The following is a 19,832-nucleotide window of genomic DNA, read 5'->3' as shown; positions in this document are numbered from 1 at the left end:
CCCTACCCCATGTGTCCTAAACGGATGGGGTCTCCAGGATTCATTCATTAGCAGAAAAATTCATCATATCTACCTTGACTTATAAAGCCATGCCATTGTCTCCTATGACCCAATGTGGTTCACTCAGAATTATATACTATTCAAGGGTCCTGGAGACCTAGGCACTTAACAACCATTTTGTTTTTTCATAGCGTTGCTTTTATTGTTATCATTATTATTTTAAGCCCAGAGGCTCTTCAGAAAGCCCTATATCCCGACCCCTTCCTGTACCTAACAGGAAACTGAGGCTCAGGGCTCTGCCTCCCATGCAGCAATCCTCCTCCCAGCACGACTACTGCATTTTAAAGAGCAGGTCGGCGGGGAGCTCTGAGACTGATTTTTAAGAACGGCCCCCTGATAGGGGCACACCAACCCCCAAACCCTTCGTAGCTCGCTTGCCCAGACCCCAACCGTCCGGACACCGAGTTCGACCAGGCCTCCGGACGCAGAGAGGCTGGAGGCCTAGGCGCCCGAGCCCGAGGGTCACCTGCTCCCCACGCCCGAGACGCTCGGCTGGGCGCTGCCCGGCCTCCCACCCGACCATCACCTCCCCCCACCCCGACGGGCCGCGGCCCCAGCGCGGCGGCCCAGGCCCCCGCCCCAGAGGAGGCCGCCGCCAGGGCCGCCCCCCTTCCCGTCCAGGCCCGCGGCGGCCCGGAGGCAGGTATTTCTGCGGACGCGGGCGCCGAGCCACGGATGACTCGCTACGTGACCTTGGGGGCAGGCAGGGCCGGTCGCTGCCAGATGTCCGTGCCTCAGTGTCTCCGCTCTGCGAAATGGGGAGAGCCGCGTCAGCGCCGCGCTCCGACCGCGGAAGGCTCGGCGGGGCCGAGCTCTGCGGAAAACGTGCGGCGGCAACCCCGACGGACGCGGCGCCGGCTCCGCAGGGAACGAGGCGCGCCGCCCCGGCGCCCGCCTCCGGGCCCGCGTGCGTGCCAGGCCCCGGGCGTCCCCGCAGGCGTGCCCGGACGGCCGCCGGCTCCCCGACCCGGCTCCCCGCCCGCAGCCGCCCCCCCAGCCCCCCGCCTTCCTGAGCAGGGGCGCGCGAGCCCTCCAGGCCCCCCGCCCCCACGTCGCGGCGCTTCCGTCCCTTACCGAGACCCCAGGCCGGGCCGCCAAGCCCGGGACGCGCAGGCCGTCCCCAGGGCCCCGAGTCCGCGCGTCCGTGCGAGCGCGGGCCGCCCTCGCCGGAGCCGGGGCCGCCTCGGCCATGGCCCTGCGCTGTCCGGCCCGGAGCCGGAGTCGCCGCCGCCGCCGCCGCCGCCGCCGCGCGGCCCCACGCAGGCCGGCCCCCCCACCCCACCCCCCGGTCTCTCCGCAGGCGGCGCCCGCCCGGCCTGGCCTTCCCCGCCCGGGCTCTCGCGGCCGTCGGGCCCGGCCTCCTAGGGGCGGGCGGGGACGGAGCGGCCGAGCCCGGCGGCGGCGTCGGAGCGGGGCGCGCGGCGGTGCGGGTGGCCCCAGCGGGCTGCGCCCCGGCCGCGAGCTGGGCCCCGGCCCTCAGCACCGGCCCGCGCGCGCGCGGCCCCTCAGCGGCCGCGGCTGCGACCCCCCGGCTCCGGCCCCGGCCCCGGGCTGCGAGCTGCGCTGCCGTCCCGGCGCCTCTTCAGCAGGGGAGCTGCACAGCAGCTGCCATGTTGATACAAACTGCATCCTGGGAGGCATGTCCCTCTCAGGCCGTTTAAAGAGAAACACTCCGAGGCTCGTCGGAGGCTGCAGGAACCCAGACAGCTCCATCTACAGCCGGTAGGAGCGAACAGTGTCGAGCGAGCAGCCGGGGCGGCGACGGACACGCCCTGAGCCCCGGGGCCAGCCCGTCGTGCCGCCCGGGCCGAACCGCTCGGGCCTCCCGCCTCCCCGACCCCCGTGGGCCGCCCCCCCGCCCCCCGGCCTCTCACCTGGGGTCCTCGCCTCGCCGGCCACCCTAGGGCGAGACCCGGAGGCGGGAGAGCGGAGGAGAAATAACCGCGCGCGGCCGAGAGGCGACGTGCTGGGGTCTGGAGGCGGCTTGATTGGCTCCGACAGCCTTCCTCCCGCCGGGTCCCCCCCGGCTCCTCTCAAACCCAGAACCCGGGTCGTTCCCTTTTCAAAAACCTGCGCTTCACAAAGGGATCTGAGAAGCCCGTCACACCAAGGGGAAAAAAAAGCCCGGAGTTCATGTGACCGGGCTCTGTGCAGCCGGGGTTCCCGGGGAGCCAGGGGGTTGGGTGCTTTTTTTTGTGAGACGCGCCCGGGGTGTTTGTTTTCGACCTGAAAGGACGGAATGCGGAGGGAGGACCGGAGAGGGCCTGGGGGGCTGGCAGGCGGGGGTGGAGGGCGCGAGCCGGCGTCCGGGAGGAAACTGAGGCCGGGTGGTGGGACGTGACTTGTTTACCTCAAGTGCCTCTTTCGGTCCCTGGGAGGAATGCTCTTTCGAAGGGTGGGGGAGAGCGATCCCAAGAGGAATGGAGGGGAGAGCGTGGACTCGGCGACTCCCTCTTTCCTGGACAGGTTCACCTACACACACACGTATTTATGAAGTACCTATCGAGGCAGCAAGGGCGGGAAATGACACGGAAAAGAAAGTCTAGGCAGGCGATGAAAACCCAACTCGAAGGAACTGAAGAAGAGAGAAAAGTAGTCTATTTGTTTACCTAAAGGGACCCCGGGGAGGGGGGGAAGGGGTGGTCAGGGCCGGTGGGCTTGCCCTGAGAGACAACAAGGACCAGACTTAGTCGGCTGTCAGATCTCTCTTTAAAAAATGGAAAAATAACCGGTAGAGAGAAGGCCAGGGCCACCGAATCCTTTCTTCCCCTTCCCTTCCCCGGTGCTTTTCCTACCATGTGTCAGTATACAGTGCATGCACTCGTTTCGATATCCAAGACTTTTCCTTGAATAATGTAGGTCAGTTCATATCCTGTTGGAACTTGCTTTATTTCCATGCATCATTATGTTTCTGAGATTGAGTCATGCTTAAACAAGCATGCCTGGGTCATTCGTTTTAACCACTGTATAGTATTTCATTGAATAGATAAACTCGTTTACGTTCCACTCCCCACAGGGGAATCCCCATAAATGTCTCTTTGCCCACAGGGCAAAGTGGTTCTTGGAGGGACACTGAGACACAGACGCTCGGTGCTGGGGACGGGAGCTCTTTCATCCTCCCTGGACTCCCCAGAGTGCTCACCAAAGAGAGGGGGGCCCGGTGACACGCCCACCAGCAGTGCCTAGGTCCCCATCCTCACCAACACTTCCTGATAATGGACGTTAAACCTTTGTCAGCACAATGAGTGTGAAATGGCAGTTCATTATTTTACTTATTTGTATTTCCCTGACTATTAAGGAAGTTGAGCATCTTTTCATGTTTGCTAGATATTTAGTTTCTTCCTCTGTGAATTTCCCCTTTATATCCTTTGTCAGTATTTCTGTTGTAAAGTCTTTTTCTTATTGATTTACAGGCTTAAAAAAAAAAAAACCCATATTCTGGATATTAATTCTATCACCAAACACTTAAAGTGATGCATATAAGTCTCCCATCTTACTACTCACCATAGTTGTTTTCTGTGTTCCATGTATTCAATCATACTTTTTCCTTTTCTTTTGCCTGTTTTTGGATTGAGTGTTTTTCTTAGTAATTCTATTTTCATCAGTCACTAATTAGTTATACATCATTTTTAATGGTTGCCCTACATTTTACAATATACATCTTTAAGTTTCAACAGCCTGCTTCACATAAATTATACCACTGCACCTGTGTGCTTTAACCTTATAGTTTATCCACTGTCCTTTGGGCTGTTGTTCTTAGACATTATAACCAGCATAATACATTGTTGGTCGTGCACATGGCAAATATCTTCTCCCAGTCTGTCTCCTGTCTTTTCTTTTTAAATTTTTCAGAAAAGAAATTTCTTTCTTTTAAAAAATTATTTATTTGGCTGCGCTGGGTCTTCTGCGGAATGCTGACTCTTTAGTTGTGGCATGTGAACTCTTAGTTCGGGCATGTGGGATCTAGTTCCCTGACCAGGAATAGAACCCAGGCACCCTCCATTGGGAGCTGGGAGTCTTAACCACTGGACCACTACAGAAGTCCCTGTCTTTTCTGTTAACATTTTTCATGGTAATATATGTTACACAGATATTTACATTTAAATATAATTAAATTTAGTACTTTAACTTTAGGGTTTGTACTTTTATTTTTGTTTATTTTCTTCCCTATCCAATGCCTTAAGGATATGTCTCAATTTTTTATTCTAAATTGTTTACAGTTTAACTTGTACACAGATCTTTAATCTAGAATTGATTCTTTTAGCTTTTAATGTAAGTTGCATCTCTACTGAGATATAATTCGCATAGCATTAAATCCCTTCATGTAAAGTGTACAATTCGGTGGCTTATTATGTTCACAGAGTTATGCCCCCATCACCATGGCCCAAGTGTAGAATATTTTCATCACTCTGAAAAGAAACCCTGTACCCAATAGCAGTCATTCTCTATTTGCCCCTACCACTCCCACTCAGTCCTGGGTAACAACTAATCCACTGTCCGTCTCTATAGATTTGCCTATATGGACATTTCAAATAAATAGAATCATGTAATATGTGGTCAATGTTTACTGGCTTTTTGTACTCACATAATGTTTTTAAAGTTCATCCATGTTGTCGCATGAGAGTATATCATTCCTTGTTATTGCCAAATAATACTGTGTTGTATGAATAGACCCAATTTCATTTATCAGTTCATCACTTGATAGGCTTTTAGATTGTTTCTACTCTTTGTTATCAAAAATGCTGCTGTGAACATTTGTGGACAAATTTTTGTATGGATGGATATTCTTATTTCTCTTGGGTGTAAACCCAAGAGTAGGATTACTCTTACTTGGACCAACTACTTAATATTTTTCAGGAACTGCTAAATTGTTTTCCAAAGAAGCTACACTTTATATTCCCACCAGCAGTGTAAGAGGGTCCCGATTTCTCCACATCCTCACCAATCCTTAATTATCTTTCTTATTATAGCGATCTCTGGGTGTGGAGTGGTATCTCACTGTGGTTTTTTAAAAAATAGTTTTATTTATTTATTTTTAGCTGCTCTGGGTCTTTGTGGCTGCTTGGGCTTTTCTCTAGTTGTGCCGACCGGGGGCTGCTCTTCATTGCCGTGCTGACTTCTCACTGCAGTGGCTTCTCTTGTTTTGTGTGGGGCATGAGCTCCAGGGCAGGCAGGCTTCAGTAGTTGCAGCACGTGGGCTCTAGAGCACAGGCTCAGTAGCTGTGACACTCGGGCATCGTCGGTCCACGGCAGGTGGGATCTTCCTGGACCAGGGGTGGAACCTGTGTCTCCTGCATTGGCAGGCGAAGTCTTTACCACTGAGCCACCAGGGAAGCCCCTCAACCGTAGTTTAGATTTCCATTTCCTTAATGCCTAATGATGTTGAGCATCTTTTTATGTGCATGTTGGTCATTTGTATGTCTTCTTTGGAGCAATGTCTATTCAGAATCTTTGCCCAATTAAAAAAATTTTTTTAATTCCTGTAAAATACACGATATAAAATTTAGCATTTTAACCATTTTAAAGTGTACACTTCAAAGTCAGTAGTATTTAGTACATTCACACTGTTGTATAGCCAATCTCCAAAACTCTTTATCTTGCAAAACTAACACATCATACCCATCCAGCAATCACTCCCCATTTCCCCCAGCCCCAGCTCTGGGCAACTACCATTCTTCTTTCTGTCTCTTTGAACCTGACTATTCCAGGTACCTCATGTAAGTAGAATTATATATTATTTGTCTTTTTATGACTGGCTTATTTTACTTAACATAATGTCCATCATCAAGATTCATCCTTGTTGGGGATTCTCTGGTGGTCCAGTGATTGAGACATAGGCTTTCACTGCTGTGGGTCCAGGTCCCATCTCTCGTCGGGGAACTAAGCTCCTACAAACAGCCAGGTGCAGCCAAAAATAAATAAATAAGCACAGACTCCTTGGGGAGATCCCCCATAGTCCAATGGTTAAGACCACCTTCCAATGCAGGGGCTGAGTGTTTGATCCCTGCTCCAGGGACTAAGGTCTTACATATGAGCAAAAATTAAAAAAAAAAGATTTATCCATGTTGTAGCATATGTCAAAGTTTTCTTCCATTTTAGGGGTGAATTATATTTCATTGTATGTGTAGATCATATTTTGCTCATCCGTTCCTCTGTGGCTATTGTGAATAATGCTGCTATGGACATGGTTGCATAAATATCTCGAGACGCACCTTTCAATTCTTTGGGGTATGTACTCAAAGCTGAATTGCTAGATCATATGGGTTCCATTTTTAATATTTTGAGGAACCACCATAATGTTTTCCATAGCAGTTGCACCATTTTACTTTCCTATCAACAGTGCACAAGGGGTCCAATTTCTATGCATCCTCACCAACACTAATCATCTTCTGTTTTGTTTTGTTTTGATAGTAGCCATTCTAACAGGTGTGAGGTAGTATCTGATGGTGCTTTTGATTTGCATTTCCCTGCTTCCCTGGTGGCTCAGATGATAAAGAATCTGCCTGTGATGCAGGAGACCTGGGTTCAATCCCTGGGTTGCAAAGATTCCTTGGAGAAGGGAATGGCAACCCACTCCAGTATTCTTGCCTGGGAAATCCCATGGACAGAGGAGCCTGGCGGGCTACAGTCCATGGGGTGGGAAAGAGTTGGACACAACTGAGCGACTAACACACACATATTTTTCACTATGAATTTAGTTCTGTAATTGTATAAACTTTTGCTATATTTTCTCCTTCAAGATTAACAGTTGTATATTTGACACATTAATAGTAAATATTGTGTAATCAGTTTAAGTTTTTTGCTATGAACTTATTACAATAGGAATTGTTCCAAAAAACAAACACGTAAGGCAGTATTAACATGTCAGCAAAATGTGTTTTGTTTTTCTTCTTTAAAAATGTTTACATATTTGACCGTGTGGGGTCTAGTTGTAGCACAGGGGATCTTTTAGCTGTGGCATGTGGGATCTGGTTCCCTGACTAGGGATCAAACTCAAATTCCCTGCATTGGGAGCTTGGAGTTTTAGCCACTGGACCACCAGGGAAGTCTCTGTTTTTTCTTAAATAAGTGGTTAATCTTTTTTAAAAAATATTTTGTGTATCATTTTATTATTTATTTATCATTTTATTCCATTGTGATTATAAACAGTGGTCTGAATAAAATTGCTTATTTGGAATTTGTTGTAATTTGCTTTGCAGCCAATTTTTGTACATATTCCATGTATATTTAAAAAGAACATAAAATAATTGTTTTTCAGATTTTCTATATTTTTACTAATTTTTGTCTGTTTTATCAATTACAGAGAAAGAGGTATGTAGAAACACGCCATTGTGATTTTTCTCCTATTTTTTCCTCATTCTGTCATCCTTTGCTTTTTGTATTCTGAGTTCATGCCGTTGGGTACATAGTGCTTGCTTAGTCACTCCAGTTGTGTCCGACTCTCTGTGACCCCGTGGACCATGGCCAGCCAGGCTCCTCTGTCCATGGGATTCTCCAGGAAAGAGTACTGGTGTGGGTTGCCATTGCCTTCTCCAAGGTACATTGTACCTTACTTTTTTCACAACGTCAGTTCAGTTCAGTTGCTCCATCATGTCTGACTCTTTCTGACCCCGTGGACTGCAGAACACCAGGCCTCCCTGTCCATCACCAGCTCCTGGAGTTTACTCAAACTCACGTCCATTGAGTTGGTGATGCCATCCAACCATCTCATCCTCTGTTGTCCCCTTCTCCTCCTGCCATCAGTCTTTCCCAGCATCAGGGTCTTTTCCAGTGAGTCGGTTCTTCACATCAGCTGGCCAAAGCATTGGAGTTTCAGCTTCAACATCAGTCCTTCCAATGAATATTCAGGACTGATTTTCTTTAGGATGGACTGGTTGGATCTCCTTGCAGTCCAAGGGACTCTCAAGAGTCTTCTCCAACACCACATTTCAAAAGCATCAATTCTTCGGTGCTCAGCTTTCTTTATAGTCCAACTCTCACACCCATACATGACTACTGGAAAAAGCATAGCTTTGACTAGACAGACCTTTGTTGGCAAAGTAATGTCTCTGCTTTTTAATATGCTGTCTAGGTTGGTCATAGCTTTTATTCCAAGGAGTAAGCTTCTTTTAATTTCATGGCTGCAGTCACCATCTGCAGTGATTTTAGGAGCCCAAAAAAATAAAGTCTGCCACTATTTCAAAACATAGTGATCTTTTTGTTCTAGTACTGGTTTTTGCCTTAAAGCTTGTTTTATCCAGTTGTATTGCTATGCCAGCTTTCTTTTGATCAGTGTTTGAGGATGTGCCTTTTTTCCTTCTCAGTTCTTTACTCTGCACTATACTGTGTCCTTAAGTTTTAGGTATTTAGTCACATGCTGTTTACAGAATGTCAAGTGTGTTTTTACCTTTGTCTGGGAATCGAGGCTAAGGCCCAGAGCTGAGGACAAAAGGCATTAAACCACCTCACATTTTGATTTCATGCAGCCCAAAGGCATGGGGACAGTCACCTACCTACAGAGCTTGTGAGGAGGCACCACTTTTGAACTGACACTGTCCCTGCTGCCCACCCCACCGCCCCCCGAGCATAAACAGGACTACAAGAGAAGGGGTTTCTGGGCCGTCCCTCCCCTTCCACCATGTAAGAGAGATCTGGGTCCACTTTTGTGGAGCCCAGGAGTGTGGCTCAGGGCTCGCTTCCATTACAGGGAAGAAGAGGAGGGTACATGATACATGTTTCCTGAAGTCTGTGGGAATGGTGGAACGTGGAAGCAGACAGTATTTAATGTAGCAATTTCTGAAGGTTTTAAACATCACCAGGAAAACATGAGGCTCCTCCCACCCCGTTCAAGTTCCCCTCAATCCCTGATGGTGCACTGTAAGACCCAAGCAGCTTCCTCCCCTTCTTGTAGAGCACAGAAGTTAGACAGGGTGGAACAGGGACCCTGCCACTGTCCACATCCGCACGGGGCCACAGGCCAACCTGTGGCCTGGGAATTCTTCCCGCACCCACCCCTGGGAAGAATTAGGGGCAGATGTTTCTAGTTACCCCTCTGGGAGTGAGTCTCAGGGCGAGAGAAGGACGGGGTGAAGCTGAGCCCTGCCCCAAGATAACCTCACCTATCGCCTCCCGAGAAACCAGCACAGCAGCAGAGGCCTGTGGCCTCCAGGTGGGACCCAGAGCGGGGAGGGCTCTGGTCAGCACACGCAACCACATCCTCCTTCAGCTCCCTTCCAAATGCTCCATGCCTTGGCCCAAGGTGAGGCTTTGCAAAGGTCTAAGCTAGAGTGTGGGCTTCCCAGGTGGTGCTCGTGGTAAAGGTCAATGCAGGAGATGTAAGAGACTTGGGTTCGATCCTGAGTCGAAAGAATCCTCTGGAGGAGAGGATGGCAACCCACTCCAGTATTCTTGCCTGGGGAATCCCTCGGATGAGGAGCCTGGTGGGCTACAGTCCATGGGGTCACACAGAATCTCAGACGACTGAAGAGACTTGTCACGCACACACGCAACCTAAAGTGTGGGTAAAGGAAGCTGGGAATACGGGACAGAGAAAGGAGGAAGGGTTTGATGAGCAGACCATGTGCTCTCCTCACTTCAAGCCACTAGTGCCCCAGACAGATCTGGCCTGAACTGGAGTAGTAGGGGCCCCGGCTCTGATTGAGTTCAAACATGGTTCAGACTGGAGGCTGGAATGAGACTTTCTGACAACAGAAAGTTTCGGAAACATTTTGGAATCTCAAAAAGATGTCATTATTGTACTGAATAACCAGTAAGAAAAGAAGGGTCAACATAACACAATTAAGGGGCAGTCATTGGAAAAAAGGAAACTATTTTATGTTTATGCCCCCAATGAATTAATATTTCTCATAAAACTTCAAATCATAGAGCTGGATTTTTGCATAGTTTTATAATCTGATAATATGTCTCGATATTTATTTGGCTGCACCAGGTCTTAGATTTGGCACATGGGACCTTTGATCTTCATTGCAGCACGCGGGATCTTTAGTTGCAGCATGTGAACTGTTAGTTGTGGCATGGAACTCTTTAGTTGTGGCTTGTGGGATATAGTTCCCTGACCAGTAATGGAACCCAGGTCCCCTGCATTAGGAGTGTGGAATTCTAGTCACTGTACCACTAGGGAAGTCCCTGACAATTTGTCTTTAAAGGAAGAGCTTATTTTCTTTATAGTGAATATAGATATATTTGGATTTTTTTCTGTCATCTTATTTTGTGATCTTTATTTTACTGTAACTTTGCTTCTTTCCCCCTTTCTCTACCTTCTGTTAGATTAATCAGATTTTCTTTAGTCACCTCTTCTCTCTCTGCTATGAGCCATTCTACCTCTTTCTTTTAGCAGCTATTATGAACATAATAAATATGTATGTTTGACTTACAAAGTCTAAATGTAGTCTCTCTCTCTGCCCTTCTTGTGAGATCACCAGGGCTATGGAAGGCTTTCAATGAAGTTATGCTCCATCCTTCTTACATGTTGTGTGGTATTATAGTTCCATTTGTTTTGTATCTCCTAAACTTGTCTTTATCGTTGTCTTATAAAGTCAATGCACGTTGCGATTTACCCATGATTACTAAATTTATTTTGCTCATCAGTTTTCTTGTGTCCTTCATCTTACTGCATTCAAGTTGCCACTTCTCAAAGGATAGTCCTCAGTAGTTTTTCAGTGAGGTTTTATAATTTTTATCTTCTGAAAATATCTTTATTTGGCTTTGTTTGTGTGTGATAAATTGATCAGAGTGTGAAATCTAGGTTGACAGTTATTTTCCCTCATCACTCTCTAGGTGTTTGTCCACTGTCTTCTGACCTCCACTTTTATCATAGAAGAGTCTGTCAATCTAATAGTTCTTTCTTTGATGTCAGTCTGCCTTTTTCTCTTATTGCTTTTAGGATTTCTGCTTTGCTTTTGGTGCTCTAATTTCACCACAGTGTTTATACGTGTGGATTTACATTTGTGTCTCTTAGATTTGAGGATTTATGTCTTTCATTAATTCTTGAAGAATGTTAATTATTCTTTCAAAAATATTTATTTTCTTCTAATTTCCTAATTATCTCTTTCTAGATAAGAAAATCTGATTTGATAGATGTGTGGTAGGTGTTCCTAGTCTATGTTCTCAGCATACGATGTGTTTCCATCCATCATTATATCTGTCTTTCATTCTGGGTACTTTCTTCATCTATCTTTCATTTAAATAATTCTTCCCATCTGTGTCTAGATGTGCTGCTTAACCTTAACAAGTCCATTGATTTTTCAATTTTCAATGGCTCTATTTTCTTCTGTTTTCTTTTTAAAATGTTTGTTTTTAATAGTATCTTGATTTTTCTTGAGGTTTGTTGATTTCTATTAACCTTGCTTTTTCTATGCTGCTTCCTTTTGCCCCCCCCCCCTTTTTTTATAACAATGTATGTTTACTTACTTTTAGTTGCACAGCTTTCAGGATCTTATTTTCCCAATTAGGGTTTGAACCTGCATCCTCTGCAGTGAAAGTGCAGAGACCTAACCACTGGGTGGCCAGGGAATTCCCTGTCCTTAGTTTTTATAAAGTATAAAAGTATTCACATTCTAGTCTATTTTGAATTATTTTACCTAAATTCAAGTTCTTGGATACTTAACGTTTGCTGTTTTGTTTCCTTTGGATTTTGCAATTTCTGATTGTGAGCTTATATTGAACTGGGTTTGTGGTCTGGATTGTGGGATAGTTCCTCCTGTTTTTGTTTCCTTCAGCCAGAAACCTCAAATGCTTTCATTGGCCTAGGTCCAATTTTAATGTCAATTTATCAGCCCTGAGGGTAATATAAACTTGAATCCCAGTCTCCATAAGGTACTAACTGTGGTTTTGGATTCTCAAGGAAGATATCACCCCATCCGTTACCATCACTCAGAGCTTCAGTTCAGTTCAGTTCAGTCGCTCAGTCGTGTCCCACTGTTTGTGACCCCATGGACTGCAGCACGCCAGGCCTCCCTGTCCAATCACCAACTCCCTGAGTTTACTCAAACTCATGTCCATTGAGTTGGTGATGCCATCCAACCATCAGCTAAGGTCAGAGCTTAGCTTGAGACAGAAAGCCTTTTGTCATCTGTGGCAGCCATGGAGTCATGCCACTGAGATCTCTGTTCAAGAGCTTACCATTCAGCTACAAGAAGTGCAGTTAACTGACCAGTTACTAATGTTGTTCAGTCACTCAGTCATGGCTCATGGCCTGCAGCATGGCAGGCTTCCCTGCCCTTCACCATCTTCTGGAGTTTGCTCAAACTTATGTCCATTGAATCGATGATGCCATCCAACCATCTTGTCCTCTGTTGTCCCCTTCTCCTGCCTTCAATCTTCCCCAGCATCAAGGTGTTTTCCGATGAGTTGGCTCCTGGCAACAGGTAGTCAAAGTATTGGAGTTTCAGCTTAAGCATCAGTCCTTCCAATGAATATTCAGGACTGATTTCCTTTAGGATTGACTGGTTTTATCTTTTTGCCATCCAGGGGACTCTCAAGAATCTTCTCCAACATCACAGTTCGAAAGCATCATTTTTGCCCAATACAGGACTCCTCTAAAGGGCAATATTTGCTCTAGAATCCTTTGTTCAGTTGGCTGAAACTTTGTCAAGGCTGCATCATGGTCTTTCCTGATGCCCAAACCTGCTTCTTCTCCTCTTTCTTTTCACAGATGCTGGATCTGTGTCCTGGTCTGAGATGTTGCCTGCAAAACCCCGTTTCCTCCTCCTTTTACCTTTATAGGCATCATTCTCCAATAATCCTCTTGTACTTCACACTATGTCTCAGCACCCACTTCTCAAGGCCCCAAGTAATATGTTGTCTTTTTGTGTTAGGATGCATTTTTTCTGAATCATATATTTTCTGAAAATGAGGCCTTGAAGGGACTTTATCTGGAGGTGTTAGTTCCGACTTCTCACCTTGATGGGCCCAAGGCCTATATACTCTTCTCTCCACCCCAACTCTCGGTATGTACGGCCGCTACTCTCAGGCTTCCAACATGGCTGCTCTCTTTTATCTTCATTTCTGGCACAAGATGATTTCCCTTTATTCCTTTTTATATTAGCTCTCTATTTGAAATTACATTTATTATATCCCATCTGGAATTTCTAGGTATTTGTATCAGGAGTGTGCTCAGTATTTTATATTTATTACTTTTTGACCAAAAACTTTAAGATATAAATTATTTAAGTGTATATACTTAATGTCTAAATTGTGCTTTTAAGATTTTTAAATAATCACGTATAAATTGTACAATACTCAGGGTGAAGAGAAACTTGATACACAAATCAGGAACTTTGTTTTTACAACTGTCAGGGAATAAAGTTATCTCTATGACTTATAAGTCTATTGCTTCATTTTTATTTTAATTGAAGCATAGTTGATTTACAGTATTGTGTTAGTTTCAGGTGACAGCAAAGTGATTCAGATATTTTTCTATTATGGGTTATTACAAGATATTGAATATAGTTCCCTTTGCTATATAGTAAATCTTTTGCTCATCTGTATTATGTATAGTAGCCTGCATCTGTTAATCCCAGACTCATACTTTCTGTCTTTTCACCTCTTCCCCTTTGGTAGCAGTTTGTTTTGTATGTCTGTGACTCCTGTTTTGTAAATAAATTCATTGGAATCATTTTTTTAGATTCCACATATAAGTGATATCATACAGTATATGTCTTTCTCTGATTATTATGATAATCTCTAGGTCCATCCACGTTGCTGCAAATGGCAGTGTTTCATTATTTTTTATTGTTGTTCAATCGCTAAGTCATGTCTCTTTGTGACCCCATGAACTGCAGCATTCCAGGCTTCCCTGTCTTTCACTATCTCCCAAAGTTTGCTCAAACTCATGTCCATTGAGTCGGTGGTGCCATCCAACTATCTCATCCTCTGTTGCCCCCTTCTCCTCCTGCTGAGTAATATTTCATTGTGTATATATAACACATTTTTTAAACCAATTATCTGTTTATGGGCATCTGGGTTGTTTCCATGTCTTGGCTATTATAAATAGTGCTGCTGTGAACATTGGAGTACATGTATCTTTTCAAATTAGACTTTTTGCATTTTCTGGATATATGCTCAGGAATGGGATTGTTGAATCATGTGGTAAGCCTATTTTTAGTTTTTTTAAGGAACTTCCGTTCTCTTTTCCATAGTGACTGACCAGTTTATATTCCCACCAACAGCATAGGAGGGTTCTTTTTTCTCCAGACTGTTTCCAAAATTTATTATTTGTAGAATTTTTGATGAGGGCCATTTTGACCGGTATGAGGTAGTACCTCATTACAATTCTGATTTGCATTCTCTAATGATTAGTGATGTTGAGCATCTTTTCATGTGATTGTTGGCCATCTGTATGTCTTTAGAGAAATGTCTACTTATGTCTTCTGCCCATTTTCTGATTCTTTTTTTTTTTTCTTTATTGAACTGTGCAAGCTGCTTGCATAGTTTGGAAATTACCCCCTTGTTGGTTGCATCATTTTTACACATATGCCTTTATACTGTTTCCAGGAACACATGATATGGAGAGCGTCCAATGAGATGACAGATGGTGTCTGAGCAAGTGTCTATGGAAAACAGGGGAGGCATTAATTCCACCTTCAGAGACTGGAGAAGGCTGGGTGACACCATGATCTGAGGGGTAAGAAGGGACACACCAGGTGGATGAGGGCGGTGGGGCAAAGGGAGGCAGGGCATGGTCTGCAGCGGGAACAGCACTTGCAGAGATGAGGAACAGCATGATGCTCTAGGAAGGGCAGGTGGGTTTGGTTCACCTACAAGGTCAGATGCAAGGGGAGCTGCAGGAGATGGGGCAGGGAAGGAGCCACCTGAATTGCTGCACTGAAGTTTAGATTCTCAATGCAGGTGATGGAGTCCTTGGAAGACTTTAAACTGGGAATGAGAGGGATCACATCTCCCAGTTAGAAAGGGCACCCTGGGTCTCTGTGAGGGAGGCAGCAGTGCAGGATAGGGTCAGTATCACAGACTTGCCCAGAAGGACTTCTGGCAAGCCTTTGCTGATGTGGAAGAAGGACTGATAAACAGAGAAAGAGAGACAGGGTGACAGGAACATTACAGGAGGGGACATCTTCCCCAGGAGGGAGACATAAAAGAGTAATGGCTACACGCAGCCAGCACAGTCTCCATGGATCTTGGTGCTGTTGAAGTGGTTAAGGTGCAGCTGACACACCTTGTCCTAGTCTGCCTGTAAACATGACAATGATGTAGCACTACTACTTAACAATGGAGAGGTGGAAGGGATGGGGACCATTTTTGGAAGCCTAGGAATGAGAACAAAGCTGTAGAAAGATGAAGGTAAAGAAAGATGTCAACAGGAGGCAGGCAGCAGATGGGTACCTTTTGATGGGGAGCAGAGGGTGGCCAGGATGAAGGAATGACTGGGGATGATGAATCTCAAATGTTCTCACTTTGGCACGTTATTTCAGTGCCAGAAGACACCTGAGCATCCCTGGAGGATTTGGCCTGGCCTTGGAGAGGTGCTGAGGGCTGTCCTGAGATCTGGGAAGCTGTCCACACCGTAATTCCCAGAACCTGTGGCTGTGTGGCCTTACAGTATGCAAAAGGGAATTTGCAGATGTAATTAAATTAGGATCTTTGGATGGAGAGCTCATTTCTGATTATCTGGGCAGGCCCAAGGAAATTGCAAGAGGCTTTATGAGAGGGAGGCAAGAGGCTTTATGAGAGGGAGGCAAGAGGATCCAAGTCAAAAAGAAATGTGATGACAGAAGCAGAAGTTGGAGTGATTCTCTCTGAAGATGAAGAGGCCACGAGCCAAGGAATGCAGGTAGCCTCTAGCAGCTGGAAAAGGTGAGGAAATGGGTTCTCCTCTAGTCTCCAGAAGGAATGCAGCCCTTGACTTTAGCTCCATGGGACTCATTTTGGAATTCTGACCTCCAGTAATGGTTTAAGCCATTTAAGTTAGCTCAGGCCAGGAAGTCTGCGGTAATTTGTTAAAGCAGCAGTGGGAAACTAATACAAAGGACCACTGTGCTTAGGCCTCAGTGGGATTCCTAGAGTAGCAGCAGATAAGGGTCCCCAGGAATCCTTTGGGAGTCATGCTGGGGGCCCCCATTCCACAGTGCCTGTCTGGTCTCCCTAACTGACTGAACGCCCCCTTCTGGAAGTCTTGAGACTGAACTAACTCCATCTCCCCTCCCCACTACCTAAACCCTTTCCTCCCATGCCCTCTGTCTGGAGACTGCACCCAAGCCAGAATGTAGGAGTCGTCCATTCATGAGCCATGGGTTCTAGCCTAACAGGTATGCAGCGTGTAGGTCGGGGGATATGAGGACTCCGTGAAGATGGGTGAGGGCGTGGTGGTGGAAGAGAGGCACCACGAGCTGGGCAGACACCAGAAGTGTCCCGGTTGACTTCCAAGCACTAGAGACATGGCCAGTGGGGGCCAGTGTGGGCCATAAGCACAGGAGACAGGTCAGAGCTGCTGAGGAAAGAGATGCCATGGCCTGTTCCCGCCATCTCACCACGGGTCTAGATGACTTCACTCCTCTTCCTTCTCTGCCTCCCATGCCCTCAGTGACAAACGAGTGGATTTTTTTTTTAATTTTATATTTTCATTTTCTTAAAAAAACCAATGATCAAAACAAGAGTGTAACCAAAACATGAGATAGGATTGCTAACAACTGTCAACTCTGGTTGGTGGGAATGTGGGTGTCAGCCAGCCTGGCTCAAGTCCATCAGGTAGACTTCACTCCAAGATCAGGGTTATGGCCACTACAGGCACCCGGGATCCTTTCCTGGCCTCTGCCCAGCCAAGAAAAGACTCAAAGAGAAAACATCCAGCTTCAGTTTTTCTTTGATATTCTGCAATTTTTTTTCTTCCCATCTTCATGTACATGGTATCATATTATATTAAACTCAATGACAAAAACCATGACTATATCCTGACGCAAAAGGACTGGATGTGGCTTTACTTTCTCTCGGATGTCAGTTTTATCTCCATAAAGCCAAACTTCTCTGGATTCTCCCATCCCAGCTCTCAGGAACAGTCACCTCCCTGGGCCCATTGACCCTGAGCAGAAGGATGGTACAGAAGAAGTTGACCGCGGGTGATGCGTGCAGAGAGGCACCAGCGCCAAAGGCCAGGTTTAAGAATGGAACCCACCAAACCGCCTCGGTGCTGGTTAGGTTTTATTTTTAACAGGATGTCTCCTCTTCATTTTTTTTTTTTTTTTCAAAATATCAGTTATATCAATATTAGAAGTGTAAACAGGTACAAAATATACAGTACATAGAAACAATTTTCTTAACTAGTCTATTGCCTAATAAAAGTACACACAAGGGAGCTGAATGAACAGGAGCAGTGGTCTCCCCATCCTCAGCGGGAAAGGAGATCCTGGCGGGGTCAAGGAACCAGCGTCTGCCTCAACAAAACGGGAATGGATACTCGTGTGGCAGGGACAGCGTTGGGGTGGGATCAAGAAACCTGAGCCCATTTCTAACTCTACCTTCTTTCAAGATGCCAGCCAGCCAGGGGGCAAGCAAGCCCTGCCCCGGCCCCTGGGGTGGGAGGGGAAGGAAGAGCAACCACCGGTCAGAGGCCGCGGCTCAGCTGAAGTGTGAGGCCTGACCACGTCTGGTTCGGGCAGTCAGGGGGCAAATCTTTCAAAAGGGCAGCGCGAAAAGCTGTCCTCCCCCAGACTGCCGGTCCAGGATGACCGTGCGCCGAGGCTGACCCGAGGCTCTTGCTAGCTGTCTGCACTCACTGTGCACACGGAGGCAGGGTGCGTGAGGCTGAGCTGAGTCCCCCCTCGGAGTTAACTTTCTGCCTCCTCTCTTATAGGAAAGGATGCTCCTCCGGGTGCTTCACTAGGTCACAGGAACGATCAAATGAGATTCGGAGCAGAAGCGTTTGGACAGGGAGAAGACACCACACGAGGAGAAAAGAAAGCATCCGGCTGGAACAGAGGACGGCAGCCCCCGTGGCCGGCTCTGCTCCCGCCACCCTCCACCCTGCACCCCCCGCCCCACCTCTGCAGCCCTACCGGTGTCTTCAGACAGCCCTCCATCACGAGGCCCCGAGTCACGTGCGCCCCAGGGCCATGGGGTGGCAGGCGCCCGCGGCAGGGCCGGCACTTGTGCGGGGGGCCTTTACAGGTGCTGGGAGATGCCGGGCCGCTCCGGCTCCGTCGTCCTTGCGCCCGAGCTGCGACTGGACATCCACGGCACCCTGCTGGCCCCAGGCAGAGCCGGGTCTCCACTCCCCTGGGGCTGTGTGCGCGCTGAGACTGGCCTGTCCCCCAGGGGTCACTGGGGCCAGGGAGGTCCGAGTGCCTCCTCGCCCACATCCCCGGCCAGCCAAGCTCCCGGCGGCTCTGTCAAGACTCCGTAAGGACACAGCCCACAACACACACGCAATCCAGAAACCAAAGGTACACTGTTAAAGTTTAAATTGGTGCTACTACTATTTTCCAGCTTTGTCTTCCAAGAATTAAAAAAAAAAAGTTTCGTAATTAAATTACTTAAGATTCTATGCTGCTCAGTTTCACAACCAGAGAATTTTACTGTTTAGAGGTGGAAGCTGGGCCGTCTGGGAGTTTCTCCTGCTCCAGTGAACAGTTCGGCAAATGGGAATCTGGTTTCCCCTCCAGGCTCTGTCCGGCTTCGAGGCTTTGCGCACGCCGCCCGGCCGTCTGGAGAGACGATGCTTTACACAGGGGCCTGCAGGGGCCCGAGGGTTGGGCGGCCGCGCGGGGCTCAGAGGTCCCCACCGTCGGTGGGCCCCAGGACACTCAGGCCACAAGTCCAGTCGGTCACGAGGTCCGTGGGGGCCAAGGGTCCTTTGGCGGCGGGGCTCTTGAAGGGGTCGGGGGGTGCGGGTGGCAGCGGCGGTAGCGGCTGGCCGCGGGCCGGCTTGGCGCCGGCCGCGTGGTTGCGCTGGTGCTTGCGGAGGTGGTCCTTGCGGATGAAGCTCTTTCCGCACACGGCGCAGGCGAAGGGCCGCACGCCCGTGTGCGTGCGGTAGTGGTCGATGAGCTTGGAGCGCTCGGTGAAGCGCTTCTCGCACTCGGTGCAGGGGAAGGGCCGCTCGCCCGTGTGCAGCATGCGGTGCCGGATGAGGTGCGCGGGCCGCGTGAAGCAGCGGCCGCACTCACCGCAGCGCAGGCCGCTGCCGTCCCGCGCGCCGCCCGCGGCCCCGGGCACCCCATCGGGCTGGCCCCCGCAGCTGCGCTGGTGCGCACTCAGGCTGACCTGCAACTGAAAGCTCTTCCCGCACGCGGCGCACGTGAACGGCCGCCCCCCTGGCGGTGCCGCCGGGTGCTTCTTCAGGCCTGGCTTGTGGCCGAAGCCTTTGGTCCGGCCGGGGTATTTACAGGGGTCGTTGAAGGGTCTCGGGGCCTGGCCAGGGTCCAGCACGGCCTCTCCGTTGTCGGAGGAGGAGAAGGGCAGCCCCTCGGGCCCGCTCCTCGGGTTGAGGCCCGCGGGAGGCTTACACCTGAAATTCCAGCCCCACCGGACACCCCCAAAGAGCCAGTCTCCTGGAGGGGTCTCATCCTGGGTCACTGCGGGGCTGGGATCACCCAGGTCGCGCTCGGGCCGGGTAGGCTCTCTCAGCCCCAGCACAGGGTCCTGGCTAGGGAACGAGCTGCCCTGGCTCTCCCAGGCTCCTTCCTGGACAGGACTGGGGAAGAACCTTGTGGCCTGGCCTGGTCCGAACAGTGTCCCGTGGGCTTCTAGGTCAGTAGGGTGCACTGGTGTGGCCACCACCTCTTCTTCCTGGACTTCTGTTTTTATCACAATTTTTACATCTG

The 19,832-nt window shown here is 48.4% G+C and overlaps 2 protein-coding genes and 1 long non-coding RNA gene across 13 annotated transcripts in view; 1 reads left to right on the top strand and 2 right to left on the bottom strand.

The window, feature by feature from the left end:
- The window catches only part of ZNF777 (zinc finger protein 777), a 26,686-nt gene extending 24,670 nt beyond the window's left edge, over positions 1 to 2,016 (bottom strand). The window contains exon 1 of one of the 3 annotated variants that reach the window (XM_020893516.2): positions 1,935 to 2,016. Coding sequence is in view for 1 of the 3 variants with exons in the window: in XM_070459087.1 (XP_070315188.1) it covers positions 1,135 to 1,251 (117 nt within the window). In the remaining 2 variants the exon portion in view is untranslated. Of the gene's footprint in view, positions 1 to 752; positions 834 to 1,134; positions 1,503 to 1,934 lie in introns of those variants that run through there. The other 2 variants (XM_070459087.1, XM_020893515.2) reach the window with 2 other exon arrangements.
- LOC110137244 (uncharacterized) lies at positions 1,492 to 18,551 on the top strand. Of its 3 annotated transcripts, XR_011484987.1 has the most exons (5): positions 1,492 to 1,782; positions 2,527 to 3,530; positions 14,554 to 14,683; positions 15,489 to 15,870; positions 17,864 to 18,551. It is a non-coding gene; the product is annotated as an uncharacterized lncRNA (long non-coding RNA). The 3 variants fall into 3 exon arrangements; XR_002313882.2 differs by lacking the exon at positions 2,527 to 3,530; XR_002313883.2 differs by lacking the exon at positions 1,492 to 1,782 and having other exon boundaries at positions 2,245 to 3,530.
- The window catches only part of ZNF746 (zinc finger protein 746), a 74,131-nt gene continuing 71,160 nt past the window's right edge, over positions 16,862 to 19,832 (bottom strand). For 5 of the 7 annotated variants that reach the window (XM_070459314.1, XM_070459268.1, XM_070459130.1 and 2 more), the window contains exon 7: positions 16,862 to 19,832. In XM_070459314.1, coding sequence (XP_070315415.1) covers positions 18,778 to 19,832 — 1,055 coding nt within the window. In that variant the 3' untranslated portion in view covers positions 16,862 to 18,777. The other 2 variants (XM_070459173.1, XM_070459406.1) reach the window with 1 other exon arrangement.

This window comes from Odocoileus virginianus, chromosome 1, assembly GCF_023699985.2.
Source record: "Odocoileus virginianus isolate 20LAN1187 ecotype Illinois chromosome 1, Ovbor_1.2, whole genome shotgun sequence".
In the NCBI taxonomy this organism is placed as follows: domain Eukaryota; kingdom Metazoa; phylum Chordata; class Mammalia; order Artiodactyla; family Cervidae; genus Odocoileus; species Odocoileus virginianus.
This window is presented reverse-complemented; position numbering and strand designations above follow the sequence as displayed.